Source organism: Bufo gargarizans, chromosome 2 (genome assembly GCF_014858855.1).
Source record: "Bufo gargarizans isolate SCDJY-AF-19 chromosome 2, ASM1485885v1, whole genome shotgun sequence".
NCBI lineage: Eukaryota > Metazoa > Chordata > Amphibia > Anura > Bufonidae > Bufo > Bufo gargarizans.
This window is the reverse complement of record NC_058081.1, coordinates 476,624,349-476,646,668: the sequence shown is the minus strand read 5'-3', so window position 1 is coordinate 476,646,668 and position 22,320 is coordinate 476,624,349. Positions and strand designations below refer to the sequence as shown.

At 42.8% G+C, this 22,320-nt stretch overlaps 1 protein-coding gene across 2 annotated transcripts in view; it reads left to right on the top strand.

Moving 5' to 3' along the window:
• Positions 1 to 22,320, top strand: part of TBC1D9B (TBC1 domain family member 9B) — a 61,755-nt gene that overhangs the window by 3,614 nt on the left and 35,821 nt on the right. For both annotated transcript variants that reach the window (XM_044281112.1, XM_044281111.1), the window contains exons 2-8: positions 4,764 to 4,874; positions 8,327 to 8,445; positions 15,057 to 15,285; positions 15,978 to 16,236; positions 16,358 to 16,565; positions 20,473 to 20,703; positions 21,483 to 21,626. In XM_044281112.1, the coding sequence (XP_044137047.1) occupies positions 4,764 to 4,874; positions 8,327 to 8,445; positions 15,057 to 15,285; positions 15,978 to 16,236; positions 16,358 to 16,565; positions 20,473 to 20,703; positions 21,483 to 21,626 (1,301 nt within the window). The remainder of the gene's footprint in view (positions 1 to 4,763; positions 4,875 to 8,326; positions 8,446 to 15,056; positions 15,286 to 15,977; positions 16,237 to 16,357; positions 16,566 to 20,472; positions 20,704 to 21,482; positions 21,627 to 22,320) is intronic.

The following is a 22,320-nucleotide window of genomic DNA, read 5'->3' as shown; positions in this document are numbered from 1 at the left end:
GGTACACAGGTATGAGTGTGTCCACATCCGATTCACAAAAAAACAGACCAAAGATGCGGTCATATGCACAAGCCCTAATTCTCTAAGCAGTATCAGCACTGCCCCTGGTATAATACTGTATGCAGTGTCAGCACTGCCCCTGGTATAATACTGTATGCAGTGTAAGCACTGCCCGCCCCTGGAATGATACTGTATGTAGTGTCAGCACTGGCTCTGGTATAATACTGTATGCACTGTCAGCACTGCCGCTGGTATATTGCTGTATGTACTGGCAGCACTGTCCCTGGTACAATACTGTATGCACTGGCAGCATTGCTTCTGGTATAATACTGTAAGCTGTGTCAGCACTGCTCCTGGAATGATACAGTATGTAACGGCAGCACTGCCCCTCGTATGATACTGTATGTACTGGCAAAACTGCCCCTCGTATGATACTGTATGCACTGCCGCTGGTATATTACTGTATGCGCTGGCAGCACTGCCGCTGGTATAATACTTTATGCACTGGCAGCGTTGCTACTGGTATGATACTCTATGCACTGCCACTGGTATATTACTGTGTGCTCTGGCAACACCGCTGCTTGTACAATACTTTTTGTACTGGCAGCATTGCTTCTGGTATGATACTGTATGCACTGGCAGCACTGTCCCTGGTATAATACTGTATGCACGGGCAGCACTGCCACTGGTATAATACTGTATGCACGGGCAGCACTGCCACTGGTATAATACTGTATGCACGGGCAGCACTGCCACTGGTATAATACTGTATGCACTGGCAGCACTGCCACTGGTATAATACTGTATGCACTGGCAGCATTGCCCTTCATATGATACTGTATGTAGTGTCAGCACTGCTCCCTGTATAATACTGTATGTAGTGACAGCACTGCTCCCTGTATAATACTGTATGTAGTGTCAGGACTGCTCTTGGTATAATACTGTATGTACTGGCAGCATTGCCCCTGATATAATAGTGTATGCAGTGTCAGCACTGCCCCTTGTATGATACCGCATGTAGTGTCAGCATTTTCCCTGGTATGATACTGTATGTATTGGCAGCACTGCTCCTGGTATAATACTGTTTGCTGTGTCAGCACTGCTCCTGGAATAATACTGTATGCACTGGCAGCATTGCTAGTAGTATAAAACTGTATGTAGTTTCAGCACTGCTCCTGGTAAAATACTGTATGCAGTGTCAGCACTGCTCCTGGTAAAATACTGTATGCAGTGTCAGCACTGCTCCTGGTAAAATACTGTATGCAGTGTCAGCACTGCTCCTGCCATAATACTGTATGCACTGACAGCACTGCTACTCATATGATACTGTATGTAGTGTGAGCACTGCCCCTGGTGTAATACTGTATGCACTGGCAGCACTGCTCTGGTATAATACTGTATGCACTGCCCCTAGTATCATACTGGCAGCACTGCTCTTCATATGATACTGTATGTAGTGTCAGCACTGCCCCTGGTATAATACTGTATGCACTGCCCCTGGTATAATACTGTATGCTGTGGCAGCACTGCCCCTGGTATACTGTATGTACTGGCAGCACTGCCACTGATATAATACTTTATGCACTGGCAGCGTTGCTACTGGTACAATACTGTATGTTATGGCAGCATTGCTTTTGGTATAATAGTGTATGCACTGGCAGCACTGCCCCTGGTATAATTCTGTATGCTGTGGCAGCACTGCCCCTGGTATACTGTATGTACTGGCAGCACTGCTACTGCTATAATACTGTATGCACTGGCAGCATTGCACCTGGTATATTTCTGTATACAGTGTCAGCACTGCCCCTGGTATAATACTGTATGTACTGGCAGTATTATACCAGCAGCAGTGCTGACAGTACATACAGTATTATACACACAGTAATACTGGCGGCACTGCTGCTGCTAAAATATTGTATGCACTGGCAGCACTGCCGCTGGTATAATACTCTATGCACTGGCAGCACTGCCACTGATATAATACTTTATGCACTGGCAGCGTTGCTACTGGTACAATACTGTATGTTATGGCAGCATTGCTTTTGGTATAATAGTGTATGCACTGTCAGCACTGCCCTTGGTATAATACTGTATGCTCTGGCAGCACTGCCACTGGTTTAATACTGTATGCTCTGGCAGCACTGCCACTGGTATAATACTGTATGCAGATTCAACACTGTCCCTGGTATAATACTGTATCAGTGCTCCAGACTAAAATGAATACCTAGTAGCCATTGGCTCCTGAACTGAAAAATTTAGGAGCCAAATTAAATTTTTAGTTGCCAAATCGAAACCGAATCAAAATTTTGGTATCGTGACAACGGTATGCCAATCAGATCGGCGTAGGGTTGTTTCGATACCAAAATTTGAATTTGCTTTCGTCACCATAAAAAAGTATTGCGATACTCAATACCACGCAAAAAAAAACACCAAAAAAAGCGGCGTGCATTTCGCATTTTATTAAATGTTCGGACCATAATAGAACAGTCCGATCCTATTTTTTGGGGTGAGAAGGTGACAAAAAAATGGCGAATCGCATGGTTTTTATTTATTTATTTCTGGTACGGCGCTCACCGCATAGGAGATATTTTTTATAATTTAATAGTTTGGACTTTTCAGACGCAGCGCTATGTAATATGTTTATTTATTTATCGTTTAGATATTTTATATGTAAAATTGGGAAAGGGGGTGATTTAAACTTAATATTTTAGGGTACTTTCACACTAGCGTTTTTCATTTCCAGCATAGAGTTCCGTCCTAGGGGCTCTATACCAAGACAAATATGTGGAGGGGATTTTATTTTTGCAACTTTATTAATTGAAAAGCATTTTTTCTTTTGACTAAAACCTTGTTTCACTTGTATTTTTGCTATTTATTAGTTCCACAAGGGGGCTTTGACTTGTGATTCTTTGATCACTTCTATAATACCATGTACTATTTAAAAGGGTCTTCCGAGATTTTAATCCTGATGACCTATTCTGCTGATCTGGGCCATTAGAGAAGGAGCCCAGCTGTCATGAGAGAGCCGAGATCTTGCTCTCCATGCAGCACTTAAAGGGGTATTCCTGTTATAAATGTATTCTGTATCCACAGAATAGGGGATAACTATTAAATTGGTGGGGGTACTACCTGTGAGACCTTTGCTGATCACGAGAACAGGGACCCCGTACCCCGTGGAGCCCCCAAAGTGAACAGAGCAACTGGTTGGTCATGTACTTGGCCGCTCCATTAATTTCTGGGGGAATCTCTGGGACTCCCAAAGAAATGAATAGTGCGGCTCCGCACCTGCCCGACCGGCCACTCCGTTCATTTCTGGGGTGCTCCTAGGGGTATGGGGATCCCTGTTCTCGTGATCGGTGGGGGTCCCAGAGGTAGAACCTCTACCGATCTAATAGTTATCTAGGGGATAATGTTATATAACCAGAATACCCCTTTAACCTAAGCCACCTAAGGCCCCTTAGTGACCATCGTAAAAAGGCGTATTGGTGTTCACTGTAGGTTGCTATGTTTTTATAACGGTCAGTGTACTGATAAAGCGCTACAATGACATTTCTTAGGCATTAGGGCAATTTAATAAGGGATGTCCAGCACAAATGTAGCGTTAACAAGTCACTTTTTTTGTCCTATTTACGCAAAAGTTTTGAAGTTTTTACCCTTTTATCTTGCCACCCTTAAAATAGTGCTTGGGAATTAGCGAGAGGGGCTATGTCCCTTTACTGTAATTAACTGACATCTGAACGGATCAGTTCTTTTCTTCATTATACAGAAACAGGCAGAGGATAACCCAACGGAATAAGGTACAAATCTAGCTGCCTGCAGTCCCCTCTATGGGAGCCTACTGCATACTAGTTTATTATTGAGGTGTATGTATGTATAACAGTATGTGGTGTTATGTCAGATCAGCCATAAATCAGCACATGATAATATAAACCAGATTAGAATCATCTTCCTGCTTTCTCATATCTGTGGCCAGCTTCTCTTTAGTGTTCCACAAGAGTTTTGGTGGTGTAGCAGCTGATCTTTTGGAGTAGGAATCTTCAGCTATAACCCTGAGTTCACACCTGAGCGTTATACAGCGCGTTCCTACGCGCTGTAAAACGCTCAACAAGGAGAAACCAATGCTTCCCAATGGGAATCGTTCTCACCTGGGCGTTTTACAGCGCGTACGATCGCGCTGTAAAACGCCAGACGCTCAAAAAAGTTACTCCTAAACAGAAGAGGTCACCAAATGTATGTTTGCACTATTCTCCCCTACCTAGTGCGGTCGGCAGTTTAGCACGGCCAAAACTTCTGACAGACTCCCTTTAAAGGTAATTCAGATCTTAAACTAGGGCTACACAGTGACGTATCCTGCTACATGAAATTTCAGACAACTTGGCTAGAACATAGTGTCAATCCAGCCTAACAAAGCAGAAGACCCATTTCACTCGCTTTTGTACCTTTTATGACATATCTCAATGTTTAAACGGTAGTCCATGAACCCCTGACGATGTCATAAATGTCTTTTATTAACATAACCATTTAAGGCTTAAACTGGCTTCTCCCTTGTTGGGTTATAGAAAAGTCAGTTACTTTATAGACTTGCTCGTAAAGCCGTTATTGTAGGGTGTATATCTAAATCATGCAGTGCACAGTTGGCGAATATGTGACCTTTGTGAGCCATTTCCAGCATATTGTTTTCAGCCAGAGGTAGTCACATGTGCAGAATTTACACAATACATTCACATGACAACCTGATGTCTGTTTCCTCTTCTGTTCTCTAGGCTTGCTTGTGGGGACTCTAGATGTTGTATTGGACTCAAGCGCCCGCGTTGCTCCTTATCGGATATTGCACCAGACCCAAGAATCACAGATCTACTGGACAGTGGCTTGTGGTAGGTATAAGAGTAAAACTCAGGAAAGTCAGTCAGAATTAAGACTGAATAATTTGAGGAATTAACATGAAAATAATGAGTGGACCATTTCAGAAAGCTGGTGACATGTCATATGAGAGCGGTGAGGGTCTGAGTGGCGAGACCCTCTCCGATCTCCGGAACAGATTGACAGAAGTGCTTAACAGAGCGCTGTGCCCCTTCTACTGTCCATCTCTCCTCACAAAGCAAACAGAATGGCTTACAAACTTCTATACAGCCAGAAAGGCTCAGGCCCTGATTTATCATAGACCAGTGTACACTGCACGCTGCTAGAGGTTGTACACCTCGTCATAAATCAGGCGCAACCTTTGGTAGCCAGTGCATTTGAACTGGCATCGATTTCAGTCTTCTTCTGTGCCATAAAAAAGATAAAAGCGCCATTACACCTAGAGGCTCAACTCTGTCTGCAACTGCAGCACCCTTTCCACCTAAGGGTCCATTCACATGACCATATTTCTGGGTCTGCATCCATTCCACAATTTTGCAGAACAGGTGCAGACCTATTCATTTCAATGGGGCCGCAAAAGATGCGGACAGCACACCGTATGCTGTCCGCATCCGTAGTTCTGTTCCGTGGCCCCGCAAAAAAGATAGAGCATGTCCTATTCTCCACAATCTTGGACAAGGATAGGCATTTCTATCATAGGGCTGGCCGTGTGCATCCCGCCAAATGCGGTACCCGTGTTTGCCACACACTTAAGTTCGTGTGACTGGACCCTTAATTGACAGGGCAAGGCGTGATGACGTTTACACTGCCTGGCCCTGTCAATCAAAATGCAGAGGGCGCTGCAGGTGCAGAGAGAGCAGAGCCTTTAGGAGTAATGGCAACACCCCTGTTGCTCCTAGAGGCTCATTTGCATAAATCAAAACATAATTTTTCTCAACAATGCAGACACATATGAACATGGGACCAACACAGATGCCTTCAGCTGCCAATCATGTGCGGAGAATCCGCACTGAAATCTGCAGGTGTTCGCAGGCAAATCTGTGCGGTCAATCCGCATCAGTTGGTGCAGATTTGCGTGCGGATTCGGTGCGGATTTTCCGCATGCGGCTTTTACTAAGTGAATGAAGAAAGTCCAGTCAGGAAAAATAAAATAAATTGACATGCTGCAGATTTTTTAATCCGCACCACAGGTCACAATCTGCGTTGAAAAAAATCAGCATTGTGTGCATTGAGAATTTCAAAATCTCATAGAATACAATGTACATAATCTACGGTGCGGATTTTCCACACGGAAAATCCGCACGCATTCCTGATCATGTGTATTTAGTAGGGATCGACCGATTATCGGATTTACCGATATTATCGGCCGATATTCAGGATTTTGAACGCTATCGGTATCAGCATTTATTTTGCCGATATTCCGATAGCGTATGGGGAACACAGATCGCGCTGCTGACAGCGCTCTCCGTGTTCCCTCAGCAGCAGCACAGGGGAGAAGGAGCAGTGTCTCCTCCCCCTGTGCTGCCGCTGCCGCCAATGAAAGGACAGGGGACAAGAGGAGGGGAGGAGCTATGGCCACTGCACCACCAATGAAGCTTAATCTCTCATTTATTCATATACAGGAGGCGGGAGCTGACTGCGCAGGATCACCTAGCCGGCTCCCGACCTCTATGAGCAGTAGCTGCGATCTGCGGTAGTTAACTCCTCAGGTGCCGCGGATCGCAGCTACTGCTCATAGAGGTCGGGAGCCGGCTATGTGATCCTGCAGCCAGCTCCCGCCTCCTGTATATGAATAAATTAGAGATTAAGCTTCATTGGTAGCGCAGTGCGCACCCCCAAGTCCCCCAGTATTAGACATTGGTGGCGCAGTGCGCCCCCCCACTCCCCCCCAGTATTAAGCATTGGTGGCGCAGTGCGCCTCCCCCCCAAGCCCCCCCAGTATTAAGCATTGGTGGCGCAGTGCGCCCCCCCCCCCCAGTATTAAGCAGTGGTGGCGCATAGGGCCCCCCCCAACCCAGTCGCAGTGCGCCCCCCCCCCCCCCTCCCACAGGATCCCCTCTCCCCTGCTCCTCCGATCGGAGCCCCAGCAGTGTAATGCTGGGGCTCCGATCGGTTACCATGGCAGCCAGGACGCTATTGAAGCCCTGGCTGTCATAGTAAGCTCCATGCTGCTCTGTGCACAAAGCACACAGCAGCAGGGACAGCGTGAGCTCCTATTCACCCTGATAGATCTCTATCAGGGTGAATAGGACAAGGGTTCTAGTCCCTAAGGGGGCTAAAAGTTAGTTAAAAAAAAAATAAAAACACCAAAATATTAAATATAAATGAAAAAGAAAGATTTAAAAAAAAAAAAAGACACATTAACAATAAACATTAATTTTCAGCAGATTTGTGGGCATTTTTTTTTTTTTTTTTCAAAAATGAAAATTCCCAGAATATCGGTATAAATTATCGGCTATCGGCCTGAAAGTTCACAAATTATCGGTATCGGCCCTAAAAAATCTATATCGGTCGATCCCTAGTATTTAGCCTTAAATTCACACAATGTTTTGCAATATACTTCATTTATATTAATAATTTGTATTATTAGGAAGCATTGCGATTAGCTCTTGTTAACGCCTTCCTCCTCTGCGTTGAAAATCGTTTTTAACATATAACCCTAGAGATACATATGGTATACAGTGCCCCCCCCCCCCCCCCAATTTCTTTCTCCACCATCTGCGAGATATATATGTTAGTCCACCACTAAATGCAGGAGAAGGTGGACCAGAAGGATAAACAGTAGGGGGCACTACCAGAGAGGGCAATGTAATGCATGTTTATTGCATGTAGATGGCAATAATACTTTATTTGAAACGCTCTATTCATTACATAGTAAGACTTTTTGTGGGGGGGGGGGGGGGTCGGGTCTAGGAGCCAGACCTGTGGTGATCAGCTGACTGCTGGGTCAGCCATTTTTCAAGAAGGGGTTTTGTCATAACACAACCCTTTTAAAGTTATTGGACAACTTACTATATGTAAAACATGTTTGTCATTTGTTCAGTGGGTTGTTTCATATGGAAAACCCCTGTCCATGTTGTCTACTCAGGACCCCTTCTTCTATAAGCTGGAGTGAGACCAGCTCCTATTCTAGCAGACTCCGTTTTTTCTTTATATTACATGTATGGCAGTTTACCTGTTGACCGCCACGTAGTACCACCTTTCCCCTGCAGTAACCACATTCTGACAAGGCTGGTTCTCCGGCGTCAGCTCGACAGTCTCATACAGACGTTTTTAGCAAACATTCCAGTTTTTTAGTACAACACAAGCAGATTTCTGTGTATATTGTGTGTTATGCTGCTCCATTTGCAGTTGATTTTATGGTGTCACGTGATTATTATTTTTTTGTGGCCTCTCCCTAGCCTATCATAAAGTTTATAACAGGTAGGATTGTGACTGATTACTGTCTGTACATTTCTAATTTCAGGAACCTCCCGAAAAGAGATCACTGCACACTGGGAGTGGCTGGAGAGCAATCTGCTGCAGACTCTCTCAATCTTTGAAAATGAGGATGACATCACAACCTTTGTCAAAGGCAAAATCCATGTAATGACCGTAATATGTGCATTTGCTTCATCTGTAGCACTGAGATGCTCTGTGACAATTTACATAAGGCAGTGTATGGATACACAGAGAGCTTAACTTGGCTGACATCAGGGACTATTACCATGCAAGTAAAGTCCCTTTAGTTGTGTGAATAATCCCGTAATGGCAGCAGTGGAGCTCAAAATCCTTGTGGCTTTATCCCTGTAAGGGCTCATGTACACGACCGTGTTTTCAGTCCTCATCCGTTCCGTGTTTTTGCAGGTCAGATGCGGACCCATTCACTTGAGGGTGCTGCAAAATATGTGGACAGCTGTGTGCTGTCCACATCCGCATGCTCGTTCCACTGCCCTGCAAGAATATAGATCATGTCGTATTCTTCTCCGGAAATCACACTGCTGGTGTTCATGTTTTGTGGATCTGCAAATTGCACAATGCAAAAACACTAACGGTCGTGTCCATGAGCCCTAAGGGTTATCCCACAAAAAGTAATTATCTCCTATCTACAGGATAGAGGATAATTGTTGGATCACTAGGGGACGCACAGCAGTCCCGAGTTCCCTCTCTGATTGGAGCAGTAGTTTCGATGGAAAGGAGTGCTGTGTACATCAGCCACATCAGAGTAAATGGCGTGGTGGACCAACGTGCACACTACTGCTCCATTCAGAGACAGGACTCAGCAATCTGGCATTTGTCATCCATCGTCTGGAAAGATGTGTGATATGTTCACCCATAGTGCAGTATTTTTTGCTGTTGCCTCCCTCCAAAAAAAAAAAGCTTACTTACACGAATCACTCTAACAACAGCCACGTGTGACTAAACTAGGGATAAGTTAGCAATAGGGACGGTGTGACTGTGGAAAAAATGTTTTCTGGTACTAGTCATGAATCTAAGGTATTAAAGTGTTAATCCCACATGTTAAATAGTAATGTACATCATTACTTATATCAGTGTGAAAACAACTGGCCTCCAGAGTAATTGTCATTTATTTATTGCTTCTTTACTCACCCCTCTGCAGCTCTCATCTCTTTACTTTCTGTGGGCGGGCAGCAACTTGTCACATGCATATTCATCTCCCTGGAGTGCATTGCATACAGTTGTTTTTTGTTTGTTTTTTTATTAACGTTTTAAAAACTTTTTTTTATTTTTTACACTTTTATCATTTATAAACCAACTTAGCATAAGGTAAGGAATACAATCAATGCAGAAAACATGAAAAAGCCTGACAGTCTAGGCCAGGGATCAGCAACCTTCGGCACTCCAGCTGTGGTGAAACTACAACTCCCAGCATGCACACCTCCTTGGCTGTTCTCAGGACTCCCAGAGAAGTGAATGGAGCATGCTGGGAGTCATAGTTTGACAACAGCTGGAGTGCCGGAGGTTGCTGATCCCTGGTCTAGGCATATCCAGTAGAAGTTTTTTTGCATTCGCAGACAGCTCTTATTGACCTCTTCTGTTGTCTTCCTTCCCTGCATAGAAAATAGTCCCTAACACACAGCACAGCAATTCCCCTAATAAATCGCAATGTACTGTTTAATGCACCCCATCTTTTTCTCCACTGTCTACAGAGAGTAAGCAGTATATTTCTATGAATTTAGAGTAAGGGACAAAAAAAATGAAAGGTGTCTGGGCCGCCGCACTATGAGATCACTACGCCAGTACTGATGGGAAGGAGGAAGCAAGGAAGCCACTAAGCATGTTAGTCCACCACTGAATGCAGGGAAGGTGGACCAGATTTTCAGCCACAGGAGAAACATGTTGCAGGGGGCCCTACCAAAAAGGAAAATGAATGTACATAAAAAAAAACTACCAATATTTTTATTGCATGTATATTGCAGTAATACTTCATTTGAAATGCCCTATTCATTGCATAGTAATAATTTTTGTGGGATAACTACTTTAAGGGATGTCCTAACTGATTCAACTAGTATAATTCAAGCCATTTCTGCCTACAGTATTTCCCTGCACATAATAGCTATATAGCATATTTTTAAAGGGTCACTGAGTTTTGAGAAAACATTTGATATGTCTCAGGACTCAGACTCCCTCTGATCCATAGAATGAGGAGAGAGAAGAGCTTGCATACTGCGCCCTCTCTCCTCATTGCAGGAGACTGAAGCGTGGTGGGGCCATAGACTTTCTATTGAGTCCATTTCACTTCCTTTCCTTCAGCAAGCGCCATATGCAAGCGTTTCTCTCTCCTCGGTTTAGGGATCGTGATGGGTCTCAGACCGCCAAAACCTTATTTTTTCTTTTTTTTTTTTTTACAATCAGATTTGTTTTTTTAAAGATTTTTATAAACAAAAATGCATAAAGTGCAAAAAGGGTGATAAAACTACCAGTACAACGTACACCCTGCCGCCAACCACTGCTCCCCCCCGTGCAGTCAATGACTCCCCAGCTATCCATAGGTAGATTAGAAGCCACCTTATGGCCAAGCCACCGTGGCCAGTCCTGGTTGAGCAATCCAAGCACTCCATTGTTTCTCGAATTTCCTAAGACTGCCTCTTTTCAAATGTATTTTCCTTTCCATATACATTTAGGTCCATATATTTTTTTTTTTATTACCTGTTTACTAAAACATATTCAAGTTAAAGTTATATAATGGACATGGCCATAAGGTCCAGACTTTTAGCTTTCATTTGAGGGTATCCACATTAAAATTGGATGAAGGGTTTAGGAGTTTCAGCTCCTTTACATGTGACACTTAGTTTTAAAGGGACCAAAAGTAATCGGACAATTGACTCAAAGTCTGTTTCATAGGCAGGTGTGGGCAATTATTTCATTATTTATTTCTCAATTAAGCACATAAAAGGCCTGGAGTTGATTTGAGGTGTGGTGCTTGCATTTTGAAGATTTAGCTGAGAAGTAAACATACGGTCAAAGGAGCCCTGCATGCAGGTGAAACAAGCCATCCTTCATCTGTGAAAACAGAAAAAAAAACAACAGAGGAATTGCTACACTATTAGGAGTGGCAAACTCTACATTTTGATACATCCTAAGAAAGAAAGAAAGAAAGCACTGGTGACCTCAACAATGCAAAAAGACCTGGACGCCCACAGAAGACAACAGTAGTGGATGATCGCAGAATAATTACCATTGGTGAAGAGAAACCCCTTCACAACAGCCAACCAAGTGAACAACACTCTCCATGATATAGGTGTATCAATATCCAAATATACCATGAAGAGAAGACTGCAAGAAAGTAAATACAGAGGGTTCACTGCACGGTGCAAGCCACTCATAATCCTCAAGAATAAGAAGGCTAGATTGGACTTTGCTAAAACAAAAACAAAAAAACATCTTAAAAAACCATCACACCTCTGGAAGAACATTTTTTGGACAGATGAAACCAAGAACAACCTCTACCAGAATAATGGAAAGAAAAAAGTATGGCGAAGGCATGGTACAGCTCATGATCCGAAGCATACCACATCATCTGTAAAACACGGCAGAGGCAGTGTGATGGCTTGAGCATGCATGGCTGCCAGTGGCACTGGGTCCCTAGTGTTTATTGATGATGTGACACAGGACAGAATCAACCGGATGAATTCTGGGGTTTTCAGAAATGTAGCCAAACTGATTGGTCTGCGTTTCATAATACAGATGGACAATGACCCAAAACATAAAGCCAAAGCAACCCAGGAGTTTAGTAAAGCAAAGAAGTGGAATTTTAATTAGAATTATTTAATTTGTCCAAATACTTTTGAACCCTTGAAATGAATGGATTGAGTTTAAAAATGCTTTAGTTACCCACATTTTTATGCAATCATTTTGTTGAACCCGCTGAATTAAAGCTGAAAGTCTGAACTACAACTGCATCAGAATTTTTTTGTTCAAAATCCATTGTGTTAATGTACAGAACAGAAATTAGAAAAGTGTTCTCTGTCCAAATATATATGGACCTAACTGTATGTCATGTTATTAGTCATATTTATTAATTCTGCTATCCCAGGGACAGATAATTGTAGCCAATACTTAGCTATAAGCTTCCTAGTTAGATATAAAATCTTGGGTAGTGCCATCTTAATTATGTTGATTAAAACCTTTAAGTCTACTTTCACACTGGCGTTTTGGCTTTCCGTTTGTGAGATCCGTCTTGGACTCTTACAAGCGGTCCAAAACGGATCAGTTTTGCCCTAATGCATTCTGAATGGAAAAGGATCCACTCAGAACGCATCAGTTTGCCTCCCTTCAGTCACCATTCCACTCTAGAGGCGGACACCAAAACGCTGCCTGCAGCGTTTTTCTGTCCGCCATGTGATGCGGATCAGTTTTCTCTGGCACAATAGAAAATGGATCCGTCCCCCATTGACTTTCAATGGTGTTCAAGACGGATCCGTCATGGCTATAGAAGACATAAAACAACCGGATCTGTTCATGACGGATGCATGCAGTTGTATTATTGTAACAGAAGCGTTTTTGCAGATCCATGACGGATCTGCAAAAACGCTAGTGTGAAAGTAGCCTTATATGTCTCTGACATATCAAAGATTTTTAAAAGCTTAAAATTTTAATAAGTGATTCAGCTCTTAAACTGGCTGCACTGGCCATTATGTAATATCTCACTTAGGAAGATTTTCTCGTAGTATGTCTCTGGTGCATTTCCTGTTTCTTTATATTAGGAAGATAAGAAGGGGTGTGATGTAGGAAACCACAGCTCTCTTGACTGATCTCCCTGTGGGCCTGTGGTTTACCGGTGAATTAGATTTCCCAGAGTACGGTAGTCTTGAAATCAAGAAAACCATTCAAGTGAAAAATATTGTACAATTTCTTCAGAACCCTGTTGTACCCTAATTATGTGGTTAGAATTCTTTCAGAATACCGAAAAATCACTGTAAGGCTCCATTCAGACGTCCGTAGTGCGGATCGGCAATGCACCCGGCCGGCACCCCCATAGAAATGCCTATTGTTGTCTGCAATTGCGAACAAGAATAGGACATGCTCTATTTTTCTTTTGCGGACCGGAAGATCGGGGCCTCGCTCTGGAAATGTGGATGCGGACAGCACACTGTGTGCTGTCCGCATCTCTTCCGGCCCCATAGAGAATGAATGGGTCCGCACCCATTCCGCATAATTGCGGAACGGATGCGGACCCATTCTACGGACGTCTGAATGGAGCCCAAGTCCGGGAAACACTGCCCATGTGTCAGCCTCATCTACCGGACTGACAGTGGCTCCCCTGTTTCAAAGTGATGATGTCAGTACAGTACAATAGACCCACAATAGATGGGATCGTAACGCACTATGATACAGTCCAGGAGCTGCGGCCAACTCATAACCCATGATTTCTGGGCAGAGCATGGTCATGTTAATCAGGCCTAAGAGTCTGTTTATATCTGCAGTAGACACTGTATTTGGAGCATCCATCGCAGATTCCACCATATTTGACAGAATAAATGCAGCACTTGATGTACACCTTGCCAAAACTTGATGGATGCCATTAAAAGTCAATGGGATCTGTCCGGTGCCGGTGTTGTCTACCAAGCGACGGATCAGACAAGGTGTTGTAGCTTCTTTTATAAACGGAAGCCACAGTGCAAATGTGAACAGAGCCGGATATATAATTACTTTAGGAAAAGTCATTGTATTTGGTAAGATTAAAAAGATGAAAGCTGCAATTATTTTTATTGTATTATATTTTTTTATGCATCTTGTGCGTATGCCCAGATACACTGTAGATAGATGATATATGTACAGTAAGTAATGCAGTCAACATTTACAAAAATCACCCTAATGTACTAGGCTACTAAAACTCATACCCCCCAACACAGTCCAATACTGCCCCAGAAATCTGCCCTGCTTATTTTATATTAATGCAGTATGATTTTAAAGGGGTTCTCCGGGAATTAAGAAAATGAAAATACGTAAATATTACTTTATTATAAATATATTCCCCAAAACCTTTCATTAGTTATAATGGCTTGTTTTCTCTGGGGAGCAATGATTAGGAGAAACAAAATGGCCGCCGTCCTATAAGTACACACAAATCCTGCCCTAATCACACAGCAGGACAAGTTACTTCACAACACAGAGCTAAAGAGCTGCCTCATCCTCCTCTCTGTCCTACTTGTCAGGGATTATGATCCTGAATACAGTTTAATATGATATTTAGCTGAATCTTTGTTGGAATGGAGTTCATGAGGAGACATGGAGTACAGAGGACGGACAGGACAGACTGTGGTAATGGAGACAAGTGCTGCTGCTTATTAGCTACATCTGCTCATGAACTCAATTCCTACAGAGATTTAGCTAAAGATCCTATCATCTGTATTCAGGATCATAATCCCTGACAAGCAGAGCAGAGAGGAGGATGAGGCAGCTCATTACCTCAGTGATGTGAAGTAACTTGTCCTCCTGTGTGATTAGGACAGGATTTGTGTGTACTGATAGGACGGCGGCCATTTTTTTTTTCTCCTAATGATTGCTCCCTAGACAAAACAAGCCATTATAACTAATGAACTGTATTTGTGAATATATTTACAATAAAGTAATATTTAAGTATTTTCCTTTTCTTAATTCCCGAAGAACCCCTTTAAGTATCAGGATGCTTTAGTTCAGAGTAACTTTACAGACTATAATATTGCTTTAATTGTTTTGTTTTTTAATGAAAGGGTATTATTGCTGAGGAGAACAAAAGCCTGCTTCCAAAGGATGAAGAAGACCCTGGGAAGTTCAAGGAAGCCGAGCTGAAAATGAGGAAGCAGTTTGGGATGCCTGAGGTGGAGAAGCTGGTGAATTATTACTCCTGCAGCTACTGGAAGGGACGGGTCCCCAGACAAGGATGGCTCTACCTGACTGTTAACCATGTCTGCTTCTATTCATTTTTGTTGGGGAAAGAAGGTGGGACATCCATCACTTCTCTTACAGCTTGGGCTGACTTAGGGTACGTCCACACCTTGCATAATTTTCTCTGCCGATTTGCAGTGGATTTCATTCTATGCTTTGCAAAGTGTAAGATCCGCAACGTAAATTAACATGCTGCAGATTTAAAGTCCACACAGCAGCTCCGTTTATGCTGCAGTTTTTTTTCAGAGTGGTTGCAATCTCATATCTATAGCTGGCATTGTAAAAAGCTGCAGGTTTTCCACACGCAAATCCGCTGAGGAAATTCTGCATTGTTTACGCCAGGTGTTGACGTACCCTTTAGTGAGCACATTGCCCGTTTATTTAGTAGTCTGTTCTATAGTGATTACCAAAAAGATCCTGATGATCTATACAGCTTGAGAACACCAAGGTAGTGGATTATCCAAAATGCTTAAGTTTTTTTCTGCTGTATTTTACTATTTAGGGTATGTTTGCTGAAAAACACAACTTGAAAGTACAATAAAAGCTCCATGGATGAGTATTTAAAGGGGTTATACAGGAGAACATGGGTGCATTATTCCAAAAATGGCACCACACCTGTCTGCAGTTGTGTATGGACAGAGGTTTAGTTGTGCTCAGTTTTATGTACTGGAAAACATTTTCGTGATATTAAATATCTGAGCAGGATTTTAATGGCTGTGATTTTATTCATGTTGTACTCCTTTTAGTGACTTTGATTATCCAATGGCTTGATGTGACTCAGCTTGAGAAGAATGCAACGCTGCTTTTCCCAGAATGTATCAAGGTCAGCACACGGGACAACGAATACTTTTTCTCCATGTTCCTCAACATCAGTGAGACTTTCAAGCTCATGGAACAGCTCGCCAACATTGCTATGAGACAGCTTCTGGACAATGAGGGTTTCCTGGAGGATCGGAACTTGCCCAAACCTACACGTCCTCTCAAAAACATCTCTGCTCTGAAGAGGTGAGTTTGTCTACGATACCAGGCTGTGTACTGAATATAGAAATTACCTTGACTTTTTTGCATTCTGGTTGTGTTGTCACATGGTTTTCAGATTACTTGAATGTCCCTCTTATCTTGTCAGAGACCTGGATGCTAGGGCAAAGAATGAACAGTATCGTGCCACGTTCCGACTTCCCAGAGACGAGAGGCTGGATGGACACACAGACTGTACATTGTGGACACCATTTGCCAAGATGCATATCCCTGGTCAAATGTTTGTTTCTAATAACTACATCTGCTTTGCCAGCAAGGAAGAAGAGGCTTGTCACCTAATTATACCCCTCCGGGAGGTGAGCATGGGGTCCGGACATGGATACTATGATTGTAGGGGAAAAAGGGTGTTCTGTTGTAGTGATGCAAATATACATAATGTCAACAAAGGTTTGTCTCATTGCAATCTGTATATGAAGTGCGCAAATTCCACATATGAGGCAATCGCTTTGTGAAATTAATATAGAGAAACCGTTGAGATTACTTTGCAGCATTGCAGTGATAAAATAGTCTTGAGGGTTGGTTCAGTTGAAGAAGGGAAATACACATAGGATATAGGAGACTTAAAAATGTAGCCTAGATCAGGGATGTTTATCTGTGGGGTTTCATTGTATTTGCAGTTGGCCGAGCATACATTTAATAGAGAGCCTATGTGATACGGATGAATGGTTATTTAAAGAGGTTTTCAAGGAGTTATATGTTGATCACCAATCCTTGGGATAGATCATCAGTATTTGATCGTGGAGGTCCAACTCCTGGGAATTGAACTACAGAAAGGTAATGTGACCTCTGCAACATCACAGATCTAGGAAGAGGTTTGCAGTGCAAAACTGAGTACTGCAGCCTTTTCAAACAGCTGATCAGCAGGGGCACTGGAAGTTGGACACCCACAGGGCAGGGGCGGACTGGCCATAGACCCTACAGGGAAATTTCCCTGTGGGCCGATGCCCGGGGAGCCACTTAAGGCCTCATGGCTGCCAGACAGGAATATAAAGATCTGATGCTCTCACATTAATTAATGTTGAAGCATCAGGCACTTATGCACATGGCCAGTGGCTGCATCCAACTGTATTGATGTCCTCAGGAGAATGATACAGTTTCATACTGTGGAGCGGGTGGCTGTATTTTGTGCTGCACCGTGGTAAATGGTTCTGCTGAGGCAGTATTTTATGCTGCACTGTGGTATTTGGTTCTGCTGAGGCAGTATTTTGTGCTGCACCGTGGTAAATGGTTCTGCTGAGGCAGTATTTTATGCTGCACTGTGGTATTTGGTTCTGCTGAGGCAGTATTTTGTGCTGCACTGTGGTATTTGGTTCTGCTGAGGCAGTATTTTGTGCTGCACCGTGGTAAATGGTTCTGCTGAGGCAGTATTTTATGCTGCACTGTGGTATTTGGTTCTGCTGAGGCAGTATTTTGTGCTGCACTGTGGTATTTGGTTCTGCTGAGGCAGTATTTTATGCTGCACTGTGGTATTTGGTTCTGCTGAGGCAGTATTTTGTGCTGCACCGTGGTAAATGGTTCTGCTGAGGCAGTATTTGGTTCTGCTGAGGCAGTATTTTGTGCTGCACTGTGGTATTTGGTTCTGCTGAGGCGGTATTTGGTTCTGCAGTATAGTATTGCTGGACCTGCCTATTTCTGTTGTCCATGCCTACTTGTGTTGATCCACCTTCTGTCAGTTTAAACCCTCCTAGCCTCATTGACTTCTATATACAGTTTTCCAGGCATGCTCTGTGACCTTGTACAAGGAAAGAATAGATGAGCTCTGACAATCAGCTATTGGGAATGGTGGATCCTGTCTCATCTATATGTAGAGGTGATATCTCCTTATCACTACGGGCAGTAAAGTGATCTGTACAAACCAAGAAGTGGCACCTATTATTAGGCATAGTGCCCAGTGCAAAAACTGCAGGGTTTTTTCGTTTTAGTTTAAATATAAAAAGTGACATGGAAAATTAAAAATAACATTATCAAAAATTATTTAAAAATTTGTAAAAAAAAAAAAAAAAAGGTATTTAGACAGCAGGTGATTTTCTCATGACACATTCCCTTTATAGGGGTTGTCCCACTTCAGCAAGTGATATTTATCACGTACAGAAAGTTAATACAAGACGCTATTGTATTGTAATTGTCCATATTGCTTCCTTTGCGTGCTTGATTAATTTTTCCATCGCATTATACGTTGCTTGTTTCTGTGGTTACGGCCACCCTGCAGTCCATCAGCAGTGGCCGTACTTGCACGCTATAGGAAAAAGCACCTGCCGTTGGAGCGCACATAGGGTGGTGCTTTTTTCTATAGTGTGCAAGCACGGCCAGCTCTTCTTATCTTGTGCTGGGAGGTCAGCATGCCCATTATCCCTGTGTTATGTCATCATTATATGCATTATTCCTTTGCTATGATATTGTGCACATTTTTTCAGTGAACTATGACATCACTGCATTATTTCTGTACTGTGACATCACTGAACATTATCCCTGTAATGTGACATCACTGGGTACATTATCTTAGTATTGTTGACATTACTCTTTATTACATCTGACAAACACATTACTGTGGCTGAGCTGTAGTGGATTATATCTGTACTGTGACATTACCACTTACGTTATTTATGCGCATTATGCCTGTAAATTATACAAAGACCCTTGGCACAGATTGAAAAGCAAAGTAATCAATAATATGATTTTCATGCTCTGAATTCTGCCAAAGAATGAAGTCATAGTAAAGTTGGTCCCTAAATTTTGATATGGGGCCTCCTAACCCCTTGTAACGGTCCTCGGGATGTGTTTGAAAAATATATGTCTGCAGGATCAGACTACATACACATCAGCACACCAGTAGGGGTGGCCGATTTTGCCTGAAAAATCTTGATTATTTTCAATTTAAGGACAATTATGTTTTTGATTATTTAATTTTTTATTGTATTTTTAGTAATGGCATTTTAGGTTACATATAACCAATCAATTAACTTTAATTATTTTTTGGGGTGGTTATGGGGAACCACCTATGAATTTTTTGCACTTTAAATTTACGACATTCATGATGCCTCATAACTAGCATGTTATTTATTTATTTATTTTATGCTCTTATATAACGCTACTATATTCTGCAGCGCTTTGTTACTTTTATTATTTGGGTCAATCAGCGGCCCCCACTGATGCCATGGCACTTTTTTTTTTTCTCCAAAGACTCCCCTCCCCACTGTTGGCCGTGTTGATTTCGGCGCTTTATATTATAATGAGCCGACTCGGTTATACTAGGCGGAGACTCGCAGTTTCGCTGGGGGCGGTTCTATTCTCCCTGGCTGTGAGCGCATCCAATCAGAGCGCACAGCTTGTAGGTGCCACCAAAAGTGATCGCCCTCGCTCTGAAAATAAGTCCAACCTATAGTAATATTTAGGGTAACTGAAATGCTTTACCTGCTCTGACTAGTTCAGGCTAAAGGAAGCACTTACATACTTGGCCTAGAGCCACATGACCAGTAATGTCACACCTTATTTTACCCATCTATTCTAGCTATTACTGTCATGGGCAGTAGGCCGATGGTGACCGCGAGCTCGTTACCTGTCTAGATGCCACAGTCTCTATTGACTGTGGCATCTAGAGAATTCCACGGCTGGAATTGGAGTTATCTCTATCCCGGCCGTTACAGCAGATGCCTGGCAACACTTAGTTGTGGGCTCCTGCAGTGATCCGGGGCACTGTATCAGCACCGCCTGTGTAGGGTCACTTCATTCCGTGCTGCCCACACCAGGGTTAATGGTGTGGGTGGTAGGTACTGAGCACACTAAACAGACTGCCTGATACAGTGCTCTGGACACAGGGAGATGCAGCGGCGGCTGTGCAAGGATCCGGAGCGATGTGGCTGCCGGGTAACAGGTAAGTATAATGTATACGAGGGGTCCGAGTGTTAGGGGGGATGGGGTTCATTATAGTGGTTGGATAACCCCTTTAATCACCCAGCCCTGCACACCAGTTTTGCTTGCATTCTCTAAGCATGGATTAACAACTGCAGTAACCTGGTGCACATATATCTCCATAGGAGCTGTACTCATTTTTTTATTTTAATACATACTATTTGTAAAGTTCCTGTGTTTTCTATTTTGGTTTAGAAGGTGCATGTACCTTTTTTAAGATCCAGTTCTGTGATGAAAATAAGACGAGCACAGAAGTGAATTATTGGTTCCTAATAAGCGTTGTGTGAACTGCAGGTAACCATCGTGGAGAAGGCTGATAGTTCCAGCGTGCTTCCTAGACCATTGTCCATCAGTACTAAAGGGAAAATGACTTTTCTGTTCGCCAATCTTAAAGACAGGAACTTTCTGGTTCAACGCATCTCAGACTTCCTGCAGAAGACATCCCTACAGAGCGCCAGAGGAGACAACGGAGGGGAACAACGGGCTGCCATGCGGAAAGGAAGCAGTGGCAATGGCACATATGAGGTGTAAAGAGCTTATTACCCTTTTCTAACCCTTATCTCAATAGTACAATGTCATGCTGCAGTGAGGAGATGAAAGAACAGGGCAGTAATCAAAGTATATGATTTAGCTACGTATATTATTGCACCTAACCAAAGCAGTGCTTTGGGTGTCTTTTTAATATATACTATTATAAGGAGAATATAGTTGATTTAGCAAAGTTTAAATAGTTCACCATCTGTTGGATTGTAATGTCATGATTCCAGGGTCCTCTTGTCAGGAGAATACCAGATCAGCAATAGTGCTGGCCCACAAATAGCATTTATCACCTATCCACAGGATGATTGCTGGAACCCTCACCGATCATGAGAACGAGCCCTCTGTGTAAATGGAGCATTGGTGAGCAATCCTCCACTCACTTCTACGGTGCTGTCAGTGATAGCTATACTCTGCAGTCCCATAGAAGTGAATGGAGTTGTGGTCACACATGCTACTGCCCCATTCACACAGGGAACCTGGAGATCAGTGGTCCGACCTCCAGCAATCATACCTTTTATTGCCTATCCTGTGAGCAGGTGATACATTTTACTAGAATAGAAACTGCATACATTAAAAAGATCTCTTAGACCTGATGAGGCTGGTGTACTTACTTTCAAAATCCTTGTCAGAATGGCTGTATAATAATTTCCTAAAGTTTTCCCGCTTGATACTTAAATGAGCCAATAGATGTTTTACAGTCAACCACATATTTTTCAGTCATATGTTTTGTCACGTTTAAGTAAATTTGTTTGTCTTTCTGATAGGCACCATGGCTTGATCCCAGTAGCCCAACTTATGACGGACCCAGTGTTCCTCAGAAGACTAATAATACAGGGGCTCCCACTACCTCTCATGGGCTCCTGAAACTCTTCCAGAGAGAATCCATTGAAGAACTAGGTCCTAAATGGGTAATAGATGCTTATTCTGTAATCTGGCTAAAATAGTCTGGTTAGGTTTTTTTCTTTACAATTTTCCCTCCTTCCACATGACTTTATATACACGTATGTACCCATATAGCAGAAGGATGAAGACATTATAATGCTGTGCTTTACCACTGACATGCTAACTCATTATGACGGTTGTATCTACAATTTCCTGGGTTACACTGGCAGGATGTGAGGCATACTCTATTGTATAATGGAAGTAGTATTTTTATGTGGTGCAAGCATATAGAGGATATTCTGTGTGAGTTATGAGAGCATACAAAGTGAAATGTCGTTATTCTGGTGACTTTTATTCCCAAAAGTTTAATAATTTGGGCTCCAGAGCTGCATCTGTATACCCCAACAGAGCAAGTGGAAAGGGCCTTTCTTACTGAGACGTCCCCTTTAAGGGTTTACCGTCATTCTTTATGCTATAACCATTAAGTTATTGTGACAGAAAGGGAAGAACACAGTGATGAGACAAAGGACATTGGTATAAACAAGTAATTGGTATAAAGTTACACAAAAGTGTCTAGCCATGTACTACATTTATCATCCAGCCTGAGCCAGGTGAAGGTCTAGACAGTCTGTCTAATGCCATCTCTAGGATTAGTAAATCTGCCCACTGTACAGAGTGGCCCGCCCATGGCAACTCAACTTTCAGTTCCTATAGGGCTCT